Source organism: Lasioglossum baleicum, chromosome 16, assembly GCF_051020765.1.
Source record: "Lasioglossum baleicum chromosome 16, iyLasBale1, whole genome shotgun sequence".
In the NCBI taxonomy this organism is placed as follows: domain Eukaryota; kingdom Metazoa; phylum Arthropoda; class Insecta; order Hymenoptera; family Halictidae; genus Lasioglossum; species Lasioglossum baleicum.
Genome location: NC_134944.1, coordinates 1,030,244 through 1,045,304, shown reverse-complemented (window position 1 = coordinate 1,045,304; position 15,061 = coordinate 1,030,244). Strand labels below are relative to the sequence as shown.

Below are 15,061 nucleotides of genomic sequence, written 5' to 3'. Positions count from 1 at the left end.
ACGCTAGGACATTCGCCGCCAGGCGATCAGGCTGGCGAGAAACGAGCAACAAAAAGTGATGTTGCGAAAAACGAAGAAGGCTTTGTTACTTTCACAGGTAATTAATAACGTTTCGAAATTCGAAAGGCTCTATTACGTTCGGAAGTGATTAATAACGTTTTATTAACGAGAGCAACGTTAGCGTCGATGGTTCTCGCCAAGCCTAATCGGAAGTGGAAATTGTCAGCTTGCCGATATGCGAAGAAACCTGCGAGGACGGAGACTGGATTTTTATTTAGAAGAACGAAATCGTTCGCTCTCTCCACTGTTGGCCCGTCAGCCTGTAACGGAACCCTAAATCATCGTTTCCTTTCACTTGACGCGAGCAGAACGATTTTTCGGAGGTTCTTGCCGACGAGTAAAAGCCGGAACCGATCGAACGACCGCAAGAAAGCGAGAACAAGGCCCCTGAAGATGCGGAGGAAGCGGAAGGGACGATGTAGAGAGCTGCTGCGCTGGAACAGTGAGTACCTGAACAAATTAATTGTACTTCCGACACTCTCGACGAATGGTTATCTAACTTTTCAGGTACTTCCGAGAGTCTGAGAAAAAAATGTTTCGAACGAGAGCGAGTCAGTATTTAGTCAGCTACGTATTGAAACATATAAAATTGAGGAAACTATTTTTTCTCGACAGGAAATCAAGGTTATTGCTGGTTCAAAGACGAGTTCAGCGACCTACTATAGTATGACCTTTGGAAGTGACCTCCACTTGAGAAATTCAAATAATTCTTGATCGAAACACAGTACGGAAATTAATGAGAACGAGCGTAGCCAATCGCCGCGGTCGCGACGGTTCTACGACAATCGGTCTGGAATAAAGTAATTATTAAGTGGAAAAAGTGCCGACGAGAAAGCTGCGGCCGAGCGAGACCGTATAAAACGTTGGAGACACGGTTTACGCTCCACAGTTTGACGAGTATCTGATCTACCGGTGGTTGCGAGTGCTTCGATCATGAATTCTTTGGTAAATTTCGTCTTTTTCCTCATTTCGACGTATCACACTACGTTTAAAATCTGCATTTTTGCGATTTTTTCGAGGTTTTTAATTTTTCACGAGCAGAATTTTCAATTGGCAAATCTGAAACTTATTGGAGAGTATGTATTTAGGTGCTCGACGCGTGTCAGATTTTTCTCGGAATTTCTAAACATCGTTAACTAGGTATAACAGGTGAAAAACTGATTTTAGCGATTTTTTCGAGGTTTTTAATTTTTCACGAGCAGGATTTTCAATTGGCAACTCTGAAACGGATTGGAGAGTATGAATTTGGGTGCTCGACGTGCGTCAGATTTTTCTCGGAATTTCTAAACATCGTGAACTAGGGAAAACAGGTGAAAAACTGATTTTTCGATTTTACGCCATAACTACCCTCCCGATCGAGATACAGGGATGAAATTTTGCACAGTATGTTCTTTTGGCACGTAAAGATTCGCGCGAAAGGGTCTCGTCCCCTTGAATGGCCGACTTGGCCGGCAACGATGCGTTAAATCTTGCTGTGACGCTATTTCAGACTGTAACATTGATTCTTTTGTGTGGCGTCTACGATGCTGCGGCGGGCCGTCGTTACATCGCCATACCTGTGGACGGGATTGACGTGATCGAGCTGAGTCCGGCCACGACGAGGATCGCTCGGCAATCCGAGGGTTACGCGCCGATACCCAGCAATCATCGGGACGACTCGGAGAGTCCACGTCTGGACAGGTCCGTTAACAATCCTGTTCTGGATTACGTGGATTTCGGCGGATACACCGGCTCGAACGGGGCGTTCAGTTGGTACGCCGATTACCCAGCGCACCATTGACGGTTCGAGGAATTGATTGCGGACGCGAAAAGACCACGCTCGAATCCGATGTAAATCAATTGGAAGAGCGTGCCGAACATTCGATCTCCATTTAAAGATTCCGTGATTCGTGATTCCTGGTTTCAATTACCGAATGCGCCGATAGGAATGATGCTCACCTCGACGAGATTGCTATCGCTGCACTCGCAAGTAATAGGCAGTGAAGTACACTCTCTCTCTCACACTCTCTCTCTCTCTCTCTCTCTCTCTCTCTCTCTCTCTCTCTCTGCCTACACTTCCTCAAAAGAATTAAAATTGGTCCCACTTTACCTGATCATAACTCCATCAAAAATTGCCGTATCGATATCGTTGAACAATGGTTTGAAAGCCCGAAACCTCTAGTTTCACATGCTCTGTTTCAAATTGTTGCTATGTTCGTTTTTCACAAAGTTATAGCGAGATGAAGACAACATTGACGGTTAACAAAAATTTTATGCAACTTTGGAACATCACACGGGGAGCAACAAATTTTTTTGATACATCGTGTTAATATCATTGCGAAGGGCTATCTTTCCTGTGTAAATTGTGTGGTTATTGAATATCATGCGATTTTTTTTATTCGAGTTATTCAACGTTGAAGTAAATATGGGCTTTTTAACTTTAACTGGCTCCAGAAAGGGAAACAATTATCGTAGAATCTTGTGCAAACAAGCAATAGAAAGAGCGTTTCTTTCTCTTCAAGGCACTCTTTTTGTTTTTCCAATTTCATTAACATTTCGATATGCCAGGTGTTTCTGAAAATATGCTTGAAAAATGCACAATTTCCATTTTTCCTTTAACTCGCTGTATCTCGACGAGAAATGATCGTAATAACATGATCCGAACGTCAGATTGAAGCAGAGATTCTGCCGACTCGATTGAGTACCCCATGAACTCGCTGCGACAATTTTTTACCTGTGGCAGCTGTGTTTGAAGTTAGCGCTTCGCAGAAATTAGCGATCCTCCACGTACAGGATGTAGGAGAACGTATCATCGTTTAGAACCATTTATTGCTGCAACATAGTTACATCCAGTTTAAAATATAGTTTAGTCGAGAATATCAAATATGGTTGCCGCTGGATTCATGCTCCTGACACGAAAAATATCTCTTGAATTCATTGCTCGTGATCGCCGTTACTAAGACCGCACACAAGATATCTATTGTTAACTTAGGATTAGAACTCTCTCGATAGCGTTTCAGGTCACATAGTAATATTTTCGGGTCGCTCCGTGTTTCATTCTCGTTCCTATATATATATATATTAATCAGCGAGTACAATAGACGTTCGATCGTTATCAGTAGACTCCGGAGGATTATGCAAAGTAAGAAATTTGTGCATCAATTGCGAAATGCAGGAGCTAAATATAAATTTATATTCTTCATTAATAATTTTAATGCGGTGAAAATAATATATTAACACTCTTAAAAAGTCTTTTATTGTAATATTTTCACTGTTTCAAATTGCGCTTGCTTATTTTTGTTAGAAATGCATCAAATCCGGAGTCTAGTTATCATCTGCTTCGAAAGGCGTTAGAAACGCCACACACTGCCACACAGTGGGTAAATTTGACCTAACTCGATTCAAAATCAAAGAACTTTCGATAGAAATGAGGTAGAGCGATGAATTTTTTTTTAAATTAAAGCTGAAACTTTGCAGAATATGGGAAAAATAGCGAGATTACGGTACGAACGGTTTTTAACCTTGAGAAAATTCGTTCATACTGTAATCTCCCTATTTTTTTCATATTCTGCAAAGTTTCAGCTTTAATTTTAAAAAAATTCATCGCTCTACCTCATTTCTATCGAAAGTTCTTTGATTTTGAATGGAGTTAGGTCAAATTTACACACTGTGCGCCACTCGTTCGCGTCCATCACCTCCGCGCGCATATACATGTACAGGGTGTATAAAAAGTAATGGTCGTCCGTCCTACGGGTGGATCCACACCTCTGTATCATTTCTAAACGAAACAGCTGCGATCTTACAAGAATTCTAACGTTCGGAGGTTCAAGCTTTCCGACACGAATTCCGGACTGCGCTGCAACTTAGGGAACCAGAATTTTCGCCTTTTTCTTGCACGAAAATTCAAGTTTTAAGGTTAGGATTCACTGGTCCGATAGTTATCAGTAGACTGCGGATCTTTATGTGGAATAAAAATTTACTTTGTCGATTATAAGACACTGAAATCGAGATTAGAGAAATTACATCCATCCATTTTAGTCATAAATGCATAAAATCCGCTGGAAACCTACTTGAAATACTGACAACTTTCGAACCAGTGAATTCCTAACCTTGAAACTTGGATTTATACAGGACTGCGCAAGAAAAAGGGAAGAATTTCCGGTTTCCCAAGGCGCAGATTTGAACGAAGCTTCGCAAAGGATCGCGACATAGTGTTCCCAAGTGCGACCGAACTTAAACTGGACTTCACAGAAATCTCGCGACAATCTTCGCAAATATAACATAACGTTCCGGTTCTTCCCTAACCTGTCGAACTCTCCAGCCTCTCTAGGACCTGTTAAGACGAAGACACCTACACTGATTAACACTAACAGCTAGAACGCGTATTACATTGCGTATTCTCGAGCTGCAACCATGTCCGTTTACATGTTTGCACGAAGACACGAACACAGAGACGCGCGTTTAAATATGTTTCGTCACAGCGATTAAGATATACACAGTTTGAAATTGTACAGGTTGCTCTATAGCCTCTTAAATGCTTAACACCGTTTCACAATAAATATACATACATGCATAATATGTATCCTTTTCTTCTCTTTACACAAAGGAACGTGTCACGACGACTTTTGCGCGCGGCTTTTACCATCAAAATATATTATGCAACAAGTGCGTATATGCGCGAGGTTTATGTACAGCAATTGTTCTACAGCACGTTCAACAATTCGAGTCAGTGCTCGAGTTGTTTCGTCTGAATTCGGAAAAGACCCCCACCAGCGTCCGCTGAAAAAGCAGGCTAAGCTTTTTTAGTCTTCAGTTGTTTCCCCAGCCCCTCATTTTCACGCGAAAATTGCTAAAAATCCATTTTTAATTCGGGCGAAACTGCACTGTGGGGAACCAGGAATTTTTGCCTTTTTTAAATCTTGTATTTTCGCAGATTCTGACGAGAGAAGTCGAAAAATGCAAGTTTCAATGTTAGGAATTCACTGGTTCGAAAGTTACGAGTGTTAAAGCTGAGCGAACCAGAAAGTTGTACCTTTTTTAAATGTAATCTTGTAGATTTCGGCGAGGAAATGCCGAGAATCCAAGTTGCAATGTTAGGGATTCACTGGTTCGAAAGTTACGAGCGTTTGAAGTTGATTTTCAGCGTTTAAACGCTGATAACTTTCGAACGAGTAAATTCCGAGTGAATCTACAGGGTCGCGCAAGAAAAAGGGATAGATCAGGGTTCTCCAAGGTGCAGTGCAGCCGAATGTCCAATAGCATCCTTCGTGAACGTAAAAAATCGATCAACTTAACGTATAGAAGATTTATCACAAGTTGCGTTCGATCTGTCAGATCAGTCGTCCAAGCAACGTTTAAGCGAATACATAGTACGGTTGGATAGATCGAAACGAATATTCACGAGATTCATTCTAGAGGAGACTGTAGTCCCACTAGTCTCTGTCGTTCGAGAACTTATAATACATACAGCTCAGTGTCGGATGGTTTCGCAAAGGAATCGTATAATAATCACATACCCGTGGAAATCATAGAGGATCGCGTTGCATTACACACTCAGCGCTGTTTTCTGTTTCCGTTCACATCGTGTACTGGGATAACAGAATTTGAGGAGTCGTCAGGGTGCTAGGCGGTGCGGGTCAGGTGGTGCACCACGCTAGGATCACCTTCTTGAACGGCACGAAAATCGCTCGGTCCGGATCGCTGAAACAGAAAATGTCGCACCATTATTTTGAGCAATAATATTTAAAATTGAAATTGAAAATAAAGACAGAATACAAATATTTCCAATGTTCTTCAACTTAAGTGTAACTTAGGAAAAACCCCGAAAAAAGTGGTTTTTATTTTTTCCAACATTGTTGCACCACTCACAAAAATCTGAAAAAAATTGAGCATAATACTTTTGATAATATCTCATTGCTGAATTAATTCTGAAGTGGTACGAGACCTACTTTTATATGAAATCTGCATTTTTTCGATTTTTTTCGTGTTTTTCATTTTTTACTACCATAGTTTGCAACGGAAAAATCTGAAAATGATACCTAATATGTGGCTTAGTATCCGAAATGTGTCAGATTTTTTTCAGAATATTTAATTGTCAATAAATAGGGAAAATGGGCGAAAAACTGGTTTTTCGATTTTTCTCAATGTACAGAAACCTTTTCACTTTAATTACACATTCATAAAAGCGCCTGTAAATAAGATCAGTGTTTGTTATATAAATAACTGGTAGCAAATAGCTTCGGAAGAGTAAAACTATAAACAATGTAAAACAATGGTCTTCGAAAGTAACATAGTGTTATCGAGCGGAGTTCATAGGGAGCTTTGCATTCTTCCACGAAAGGCAGCTCCACATTACAGCTAATGGCTTGCACGCTGCATGTACAGGCTGATTCAGTTAAACCGTGCCACCTGAATTATCAAGAACGGTGGAAACGTATCGGGTCATTAAGTATGAAACTTGACAAATGTGTGTAGTGTTTCATTTGTCAATTTTCATACTTAATGACCTGATAGTAGTGGTTAGTGTTTAGTACTTCGTTAGTATAATAGTATAATATAGTGTTTAGATATTTTGTTTACAGTTTCTATTTATCAAACATTACTAACAAAAAAGAGTGTATATTAAGGGAAAAATAAGGAATTTGATCGAATAAAATTTGATTTATGTCGGAGTGATGTAGCAGATAGTTCCCAAGGAATTTAGGTGGCACAGTTAGTTTGAATCAGCCTGTAGGTGCGGCGCACACACCATGCAAGTAGATGCAGGTGCACGCGCGAGTTCGAGACGAGAGTTTATCGCGGGGCGAAATTGCTTTTGTCACGCAGCCCTGTGCCGCGCGGCCTATTACCTCGAAAACGCGAGGCAATTACGAAATTAAATACGTCGGTCGGATTCGGGAAAGCCGAGGAACGTGGTGCCGATTTAATTGAGACGTGGAAGAAACGCTGCCAGGACGCAAACACCGACAACTTTTTAAATATTGAACCGTACAATTTTTACTTTTGTGAGAAGTTAGAGCAACTAGCCTGCCACACGTTGCGAAAAGAAATTCTTCGAGAAATTGCTCCGAAATGAACCGAATTTCCGAAAAAACTTTGAGGGACGCAGCGAAGATTGATCCAAATTCTCATCAAACATGGTAAACATCGTCTTTTTTCGGAAACCGTTTGTTGTACAAAAAAAAGTGATAGGACATAAAAGAAGAGGCCTGTCCGGATCTACAGGTTTTGTCCAACATACTTTTCGAAGCGACTAATAGTTTAGAAGATATTCGAGAAAAACGATCTTATGAATGATTTTAAAGTTTAATCCATTTGAACTGCGTCGTTTTTCTCAATTTTCTCGAAAGCCGTTTGTTCTACGAAAAAAAGCAATATGACCAAAACGACGCGGCCTGTCGAGGTCTACAGGTTTCGTCTAACATATTTTCCAACGCGGTCAATAGTTTAGAAGATATTCTAGAAAAACAATTCATTATTTTAGTAGTGCATCGTTTTGGATTTTGGTCCGACATTTTCTCAGTTATCTTGAAAACCGTTTGTTCTACGAAGAAAACTGATAGGACATAAACGACGCGGCCTGTCCAGGTCTACAGGTTTCGTCTAACATGTTTTTCGACGCGGTAAGTAGCTTCGAAGATATTCGAGAGAAACTAAAATTAAAATTGTTTTGTTCTCGCGTCTTGTAGTAAACCAATCGCTTTAATTTATTCAGTCCTATTAAAAATGTCTGGGCATATTAATATAGAGTTGCTGTATATGTACATGTACGTGCATGTACAATGCTCCACTGCTATTATTTTCACTGCAGTCGCGATGCAGAGTCGCGGCAACGGCATTGTGTTAACGAGAACTGCTCAGCTCGCTCGATAGAAGGCCTTGTTTTTGTTGTGACGAAACAGAGAGGCTCGATTCACGGAAGCCTTCGACTTGACGCACGGGGAAGACAAGTTCATAACCGCAGACCCGCCAGCCACGCCAAGATACGGCGAATAATACTGCGTGGAACGACGACAGCATTTCAAACTGTTATCTGCATCGTATTTCCCAGGGCGACTCGATACACGTATATGTATATGTACCCAGTGTTCCTCCAGAATCGAAACGTTAATAACTGTACAGTGACTCCCACTAATATTCGAACGCTGTCGATTTTGAATATGCAACTTTTTGAAATTGACGTGACTCACCAATCGAAGAATCTTCGACCGTGAAAAGTGCCGTCGGAGGTGCCGTTCATGTAGGGTAACTCTACGCCGACGTGAGCCTCTTCGTGTCCTGGCACGGGACCCACGTATCTGACTCGTCCTTGCAGGACCCTCCCTTCCGATGATATCACCTTCACGAGGTGATCCAGCTTGATGTCCCTCGGGATCTGAAATCAATCGTCGACGCGATTCTCAGACTGGAAATTAACGGATTGCTTGCAATTCCCACCCCTAAAAAATTAAATGATTTTTTCTACCCTTAATAATTTTATCACGATGGTGAAAAAAAAGTATTTTCGTTTTTTTTTAAATCTGAATATCTTACTTAACAACCGAGAAGAAAATGATAAAGTTAAGGGTATTTACCCTCATATCAACCTTATACTAAGGGTTAGCGACTTAAAATTTTAGGGGGTTATCTTTCAACCTAAAACTAACCTAAAACCATTTTTTTCCACGTAATATCAATAAAAATTGTGAGTGGGCCCGCTGGACCAATCTTAGTCTGCTAGGCCCAATTTGATTTCATTTAAAAAGAAAGGCGTAACAGTCATATTTGTTAGACTTTGTTTAAAACCTTCATGACGAGCGTAACCCGTTAAAATACGGCAAGACGTGTTGGTGTTAAGCAGAGATTTGAGAATGGAGAATAGACTCACCTTTGGCAGGTACGGTCTGACATCCTGAGGAGGATGCCAGTCGCGGATGAGGTCAGGCTCGGAGTATCGTCTCGCGCGTCTCCGCCTGGCAGTTTGCTTGCTCCAGTAATCGGAGCTGATGCCGCTGTTGGACACGGTCAGCATCGAGTCGATGCTTCGTCTTAAATAATCTTCGGCCTCGTCGATCAACGATTCGGTCGAGTCGCCACTGTTATCGCCGCCGACCAGGTCTGAGCGCAAGTTGGGCAAGCTCCCTCGCGTCATCGGACATTCTACGGATCGAGTACACACACATTTCAGTCACGCTTATTCAGAAAATTATTCAGAGAACCTACCTTGGAAGGTAACCTTGGATCGCGTTCGTTTGGGGACGTTTTTGGCAGTCTTCGAGGAAGTTGCCGGAGGATGCACGTGCGTCGGCGACGAGGGCATCGAGGACCAAGTGGGTCTCGGCGTGGAAGTAGCCACTGGGACTCTCCAGGTGTCGAAGGATGCGGCGGTTGCTCGCCAAGAGTGTCTCCGCGACGGACCGCTGACGACCTCTAATCCCGGCGATGGGATCGAGCTCAAGGATCCGCGGTACCTCGAGGAATAGAGATCGGTGGAAAGGCGACAGTCGCAGGGACTCGGAAGGCCCGTGCCGGGGTTGCAGCGAGGCCAGAACCCCGCTGGAGAACCTAGCGACTCGCGGCGGTGCACATCCGGCGTGCGGAGACTGCAGCCACGGGAGTTGAAGCAGGTCTGAAAGAGAAACGGAAACGTGCGCTATGATTTTGAATCGTTAACTTCACGCGCAGACGTTTTACCTGTACATGCGGATCATGACAGAGGTGATCGGCGCTTCTGGACAGCTCTGGCACCATGCTGGTGAAGCTGATGTCCGAGAGCATCACTCGCCTAGCCTCCCGAGTCTTGTCCGAGAGTCGGAGTCTTCCGGGGACGCCGGTCGGCAAGGCGAACTTGCTCGGCAACGTGGTGAACGCGTGAGCCACTTTGTGCGCGAGATAACTCTCCGAACGCCAATGAGCCGGCAGCGCGGAGATGTCCGTCTGAGCACCGGACTCCCGTCTAGCACCGCTGATCCTGTCCATCACCGGCCTCAACGGCGCCGCGGCGCTCTTTCGACGACTGCCTGCCAGAGCTTCTCGATGGATAATCGGTCTGCAAACACACGATCATTGTCTCTGTTTTAGTAGACGAACGACGTCCAGTTGAAGACGTTTTTAAGAGATTCTACTGCTAAGACATGATCATACCTGTAAGCGGTGGGAGGGGCAGCCAGAGTGTTCCTCCTGACTGCGTGTCTGGCGGGATGTTCGGGTTCCTCTACGACGCCGCACTTGCTGATGTCAGTCTCCACGAGTACCGAGCACTGGGACCACATTTTGTTCAATCTATTGGTGGAGCTTTCGTCGAATCGATCGACGCTCTCCTCGCGGTCGATGCTGGAGCTCTGCGAGGACACGGCTTCCTCGACGGAGCTGGTTTTCTCTCCGTTGCAGACCAGCGACTCTCCTTCGGCGGATTTAGTGTACTTCAAGAGGACAGGTTGCCCGGTGTTGGCAGGCTGCTGCCAGGACTCGGTCTCCGTGATGGAAACGAGGTCCTCCTGCAGGCCAAGGTCGCGGCAAGTTTCGTCCGTGGTGAATATCAGCTCGATGTCGTCGAGCTCCTCGGACTCGTTCTCCGATTGGTCGTTGGCCTTCGGCTGGTCGAGCGGCTGAGTCTGTTGCTGCTGCAGCTGCGTCATCTGCGTGTCCGGGTTGTCGCTGAACACCGAGTTATCGCCGTCCGAGACAGACTTCAAGCTGACATCCTCCGGATCCCTGTCAGGCACTTCCAAACGGTCGGTCTGCACCACCGTCGGGTCTTGATCCTCCAATTGTTTATCGATCGACGCGGAACCAGCCTCGTCCGCAACAGTAACGACCTCGCACACTCGAGTCTCAACCTGATCAACCACTCCCACGTTGTCCTTCGCCATCCCGCGATCGGAGGACGGTCCTTCCTGATCCTCGCACCCTTCGTTCTTCTCTGGCGGGTCCTCGCTGGCCACTCTGGCCCCCAACGCGTCCATAGGTACGCTCCTGTCCTCCGGCAGACTGGTAGCGCAGGGGAAGAATCAGTTATTGTGTTATAGTGTACATCTCCTAAACTATTCAACGCGGCGAAAAGTATGTCAGACGAAATCTGTAGATCCGTACAGGCTGCGTCTTTTGTGTCCTATCACGTTTTCTCGTGGAACAAACGGTTTTATAGAGAATTGATGAAATCTGTGCAGAGTTTCAGTTCGAGCGGATACACGTTAGAATAATTGCTTTTTGCGAATATCTCCTAAATTATTCACCGCGTCGAAAAGTATGTTAGACGAAATCTGTAGATCCGTACAAGCTGCGTGTTTTATGTTCTATCAGTTTTTCTCATAGAATGAAAGGTTATCGAGGAAATTGAGAAAAACGTCAGTGACGTGTCGTTTATCTCGCCCGGCCGACCCGCGGACCTATTGCGTGAAGGAATAGTAATTTATAAAAAATCTGTGCGAAGTTTCAGTGCAAGTAAATAATGGGAAAACGTGCCTCAAGTGAAGGAAACGTTAGAATAATTAATTGAATGTTGTAAATGCGTGAAACTCACTGTTTGTTGTCCTCTACTGCGAACGGTGAAGGACGACGGGCCTGGGGCGGCGGGCTTGTGGCAGCATCGCTAGAAAACTCACTGTTCCTGCTTAGGATCTTTCGCCTAAGGACGTGATTCTCAAGAGCGAGCCTCTCGATCACATCAACGTAACTCTCACCAGAAAAATCACCGACGCTCTCCTTAAGACGACGCAGCTCTTCTCGCGAGGAGTCCAGAGCAGAGCGAAGCGATATCACAGTCTGGAAAGAATAAACGACTAATCAATTTTACCCTTGTGCAAATCAATTCCACAAATGCAAATCAATATTTCATTTTTTCAATATTTTAGTAACTTAATATTTCAATATTTCGATAGCCTAATATTTCAATAGCTTAATATTTCAATATTGTAATAGCTCAATATTACAATAGTTTGATATTTCAATATTTTAATAGCTTAATATTTCAATATTTCACTAGCTTAATATTTCGATAGCCTAATAGTTCAATAGCTTAATATTTCAATATTTTAATAGCTTAATATTTCAATATTTTAATAGCTTAATATTTCAATATTTCAATAGCTTAATATTTCAATATTTCAATAGCTTAATATTTAAATATTTGAATAGCTTAATATTTAAATATTTTAATAGCTTAATATTTAAATATTTTAATAGCTTAATATTTCAATATTTCAATATGTAATATTTCAATATGTAATATTTCAATATGTAATATTTCAATATGTAATATTTCAATATGTAATATTTCAATATTTCATATGACAATAAAATCAAGCTGGGAGCTTGCATCCTTTAATTACCATTTCGTTGAACAACCGTCCCACAATTTCTCAACCTCTTTACCCCAACATTTACTCAAACTGCATGCGCATATCTGATCAAAATAAATAAAACAAAATCAAGCTGTAAGTGTTCCTCAATGACGATTTCGTCGAAGACAAGAAAGTGTCCGATGACTTATATTCAATATCGTATGAACGCAAAAGAGTGAATCGAACCTGGTGCAGGGCCCTCACGACGTCAAGGCCGGGGATTCCCGGGGATGGCAGGGTGAGCTGCAGCCCCTGATGGTGAGACTGTCGACCAGCTTCAGCTTCCATGCCTCCTCCTCCCCGCCCGATGGTTCCAACGAGTCCTTAGCACCGCCACAGGTCATGCCGAAACTTCTTTTTCCCTTTGTACCGTTCTCGGTCGCTACAGTTTACGATTTACGATCGATCATTTCACATTTCGCTCGAGATATCGATCGATTCTCCGAGCTCCGGTCAACTTCGATCTTCTCAGATTAATCAACACAGTCGAACAACGTCACAGACGATGGACCACCATTGCACAGAATCTTTAATTCCTCGATAACAATCGACAGGTCTCCTCTCTCTCACCCCATCGTCACCTCCCGCGCACCGAACACAATGCGAATGCTTCCGACACCCTCGCTCGCGATGTAAACACGCCCGGAAACGTCAGCGACGTATCACTTGGTCGACGATTCACGCCGAAAATCATGAAGATGGCGTCTCACGGCTCTCCTTCGGACGTCCAGACAAACCGGACCGCTTCAAATCTTTGGAAACTGCACCGACATGCAATTATGATTTCTCCTGTCTCTCACTCCAAGCTATTTTAAAATAATCAAATATTCAAATAAATAATGATTAGACTGCGGACCTTTATGCGTTTATAGCAAAATTAGAGAAGAAAGAAAGAAGAAACAACATTCAACTTTGTTTCTATTTCTTGCAATCGATTCAGACAATTTTTATTTTGCATAAAGATCCGCAGTCTAATAATAATAAATGTTCAAATAATCAAATATAGTAAAGGTGTCGGTCGAAACTAACGTTTTATAAATTAATAAAAATTGCACGAGCTACCCAGTATTTCGAGAAATAAAATTCACGTTTCCCCTTCCAAAAGTGAATACTTTTCCATCATTTTAAACCTTGAATTTCAATTTCAAATCGATTAATTTAAAAAAAATGTGAACGCAGAGGCCTTGACCACTGTAAATCAATAAAAATGTAGTTGTTTCGTTTGAATTTAATTCATTTTTAAAAAGTGTGAACGGAGGCCTGACCAATATATATAAATCAATAATTAATTAGAACTGAAATATAATTGTTTCGTTTGCATTTAAACGATAATTGTGTATCGGGGTCCTATAATTTCGGGGAATAATTAATTATTTAGCACGGAACTTACAAACTCTTACATATTTAGCACGGAATTTACGAGGACGTTAATTATCGGTGTCTCTGATTAGAAAGCGACACTGCGCGTACCGCCATACGGATTGATTCTCTGTTGCACACGCACTTGATCGTTTACTATTTCGAACGTATCACTTCACGTACAGGAACAGAACGTGAATCATTGTTGCGAGCCGTGAACGATACTGATCGATTCACGAGAGCCAGTCGAGTACATAGACGTAATTCACTATGTGTATTTGAAATGTATTAAACTGGATATCGCGGTATACTACCGATTATCATTTTTTGATCCTGAATTCTCTTTACACGATTCGGGAGGATTGTCCGGTTTGGTGTGGTTTACGTGTTTTACGGGAAACGTTTATTTATGTTGTAGCGGGGATTATTGGGGAAGTTAGTTTTAAGAACGACACGAAATTTTCATACGAATGTCAACAATACAGCTCGAGCTGTCACTTGCCCTTTAATGCAGACGACGGGATGGAAATACATATATATAGTTTAGCAGGTCTGCCAACTGTTCAAGGAGCGTTTCCATCTCACGATAAATCAGGAATGTGAGATTCCATATTCCATATGGAACAATATGGAACTAGAGGGGAAACTCACTGACCACTCACTGACTCAGGGTACATTCCGATTCACGCATGATGCGCATACACTGTATAGTGTATGCATAGAGCATAGACATATAGAGATAGACTGCGCCGTCTTATGGGCGAGTTGAAGCCCACAATGGCGGCGCGCGGTACAAAGAGTGAGAGAGAGAGCATTAGCCGGGGTCATAGACATATAGAGATAGACTGCGCGGCCTGAACGAAGCGCTGAAGCCCACAATGGCGGCGTGCGAGAGAGAGAGAGCATTAGCCGGGGTCCATAGCGCTCTCTTTCTAATTGATGTGTCGACACATCATATAGAAAGAGAGCGCTATGGACCCCGGCTAATGCTCTCTCTCTCACTCTTTGTACCGCGCGCCGCCATTGTGGGCTTCAACTCGCCCATAAGACGGCGCAGTCTATCTCTATATGTCTATGGCCGGGGTCCATAGCGCTCTCTTTCTATATGATGTGTCGACACATCAATTAGAAAGAGAGCGCTATGGACCCCGGCTAATGCTCTCTCTCTCTCGCATGCCGCCATTGTGGACTTCAGCGCTTCGTTCAGGCCGCGCAGTCTATCTCTATATGTCTATGGCATAGAGACTCTTATACTACACTATACAGTGTATGCGCATCATGCGTGAATCGGAATGTACCCTCACTGACCCTCACTGATGATTGTCATCGGCGGGTCTATAAGT

General features: G+C 43.1%; 2 protein-coding genes across 6 annotated transcripts; one reads left to right on the top strand and one right to left on the bottom strand.

Annotated features, from left to right (window-relative positions):
• The first annotated feature begins 61 nt into the window (after positions 1-61).
• On the top strand, positions 62-2,114 carry LOC143216713 (uncharacterized). Its single transcript, XM_076440013.1, has 2 exons — positions 62-1,005; positions 1,550-2,114. The coding sequence occupies exons 1-2, from the start codon at positions 994-996 to the stop codon at positions 1,838-1,840; spliced, it is 303 nt and encodes a 100-aa protein (XP_076296128.1). The 5' UTR covers positions 62-993; the 3' UTR covers positions 1,841-2,114.
• LOC143216711 (uncharacterized) lies at positions 1,549-14,258 on the bottom strand. Of its 5 annotated transcripts, none has more exons than XM_076440006.1 (9): positions 13,750-14,258; positions 12,546-13,165; positions 11,540-11,781; positions 10,162-11,007; positions 9,712-10,066; positions 9,241-9,646; positions 8,906-9,177; positions 8,229-8,413; positions 1,549-5,739 (listed from the first exon to the last, which is right to left on the bottom strand). In XM_076440006.1, the coding sequence occupies exons 2-9, from the start codon at positions 12,645-12,647 to the stop codon at positions 5,676-5,678; spliced, it is 2,472 nt and encodes an 823-aa protein (XP_076296121.1). In that variant the 5' UTR covers positions 12,648-13,165; positions 13,750-14,258; the 3' UTR covers positions 1,549-5,675. The 5 variants fall into 5 exon arrangements, with proteins under 5 accessions (XP_076296121.1, XP_076296123.1, XP_076296122.1 ...); XM_076440008.1 differs by having other exon boundaries at positions 12,546-13,120; XM_076440007.1 differs by having other exon boundaries at positions 13,760-14,258.
• Between the last annotated feature and the right edge of the window lie 803 nt (positions 14,259-15,061).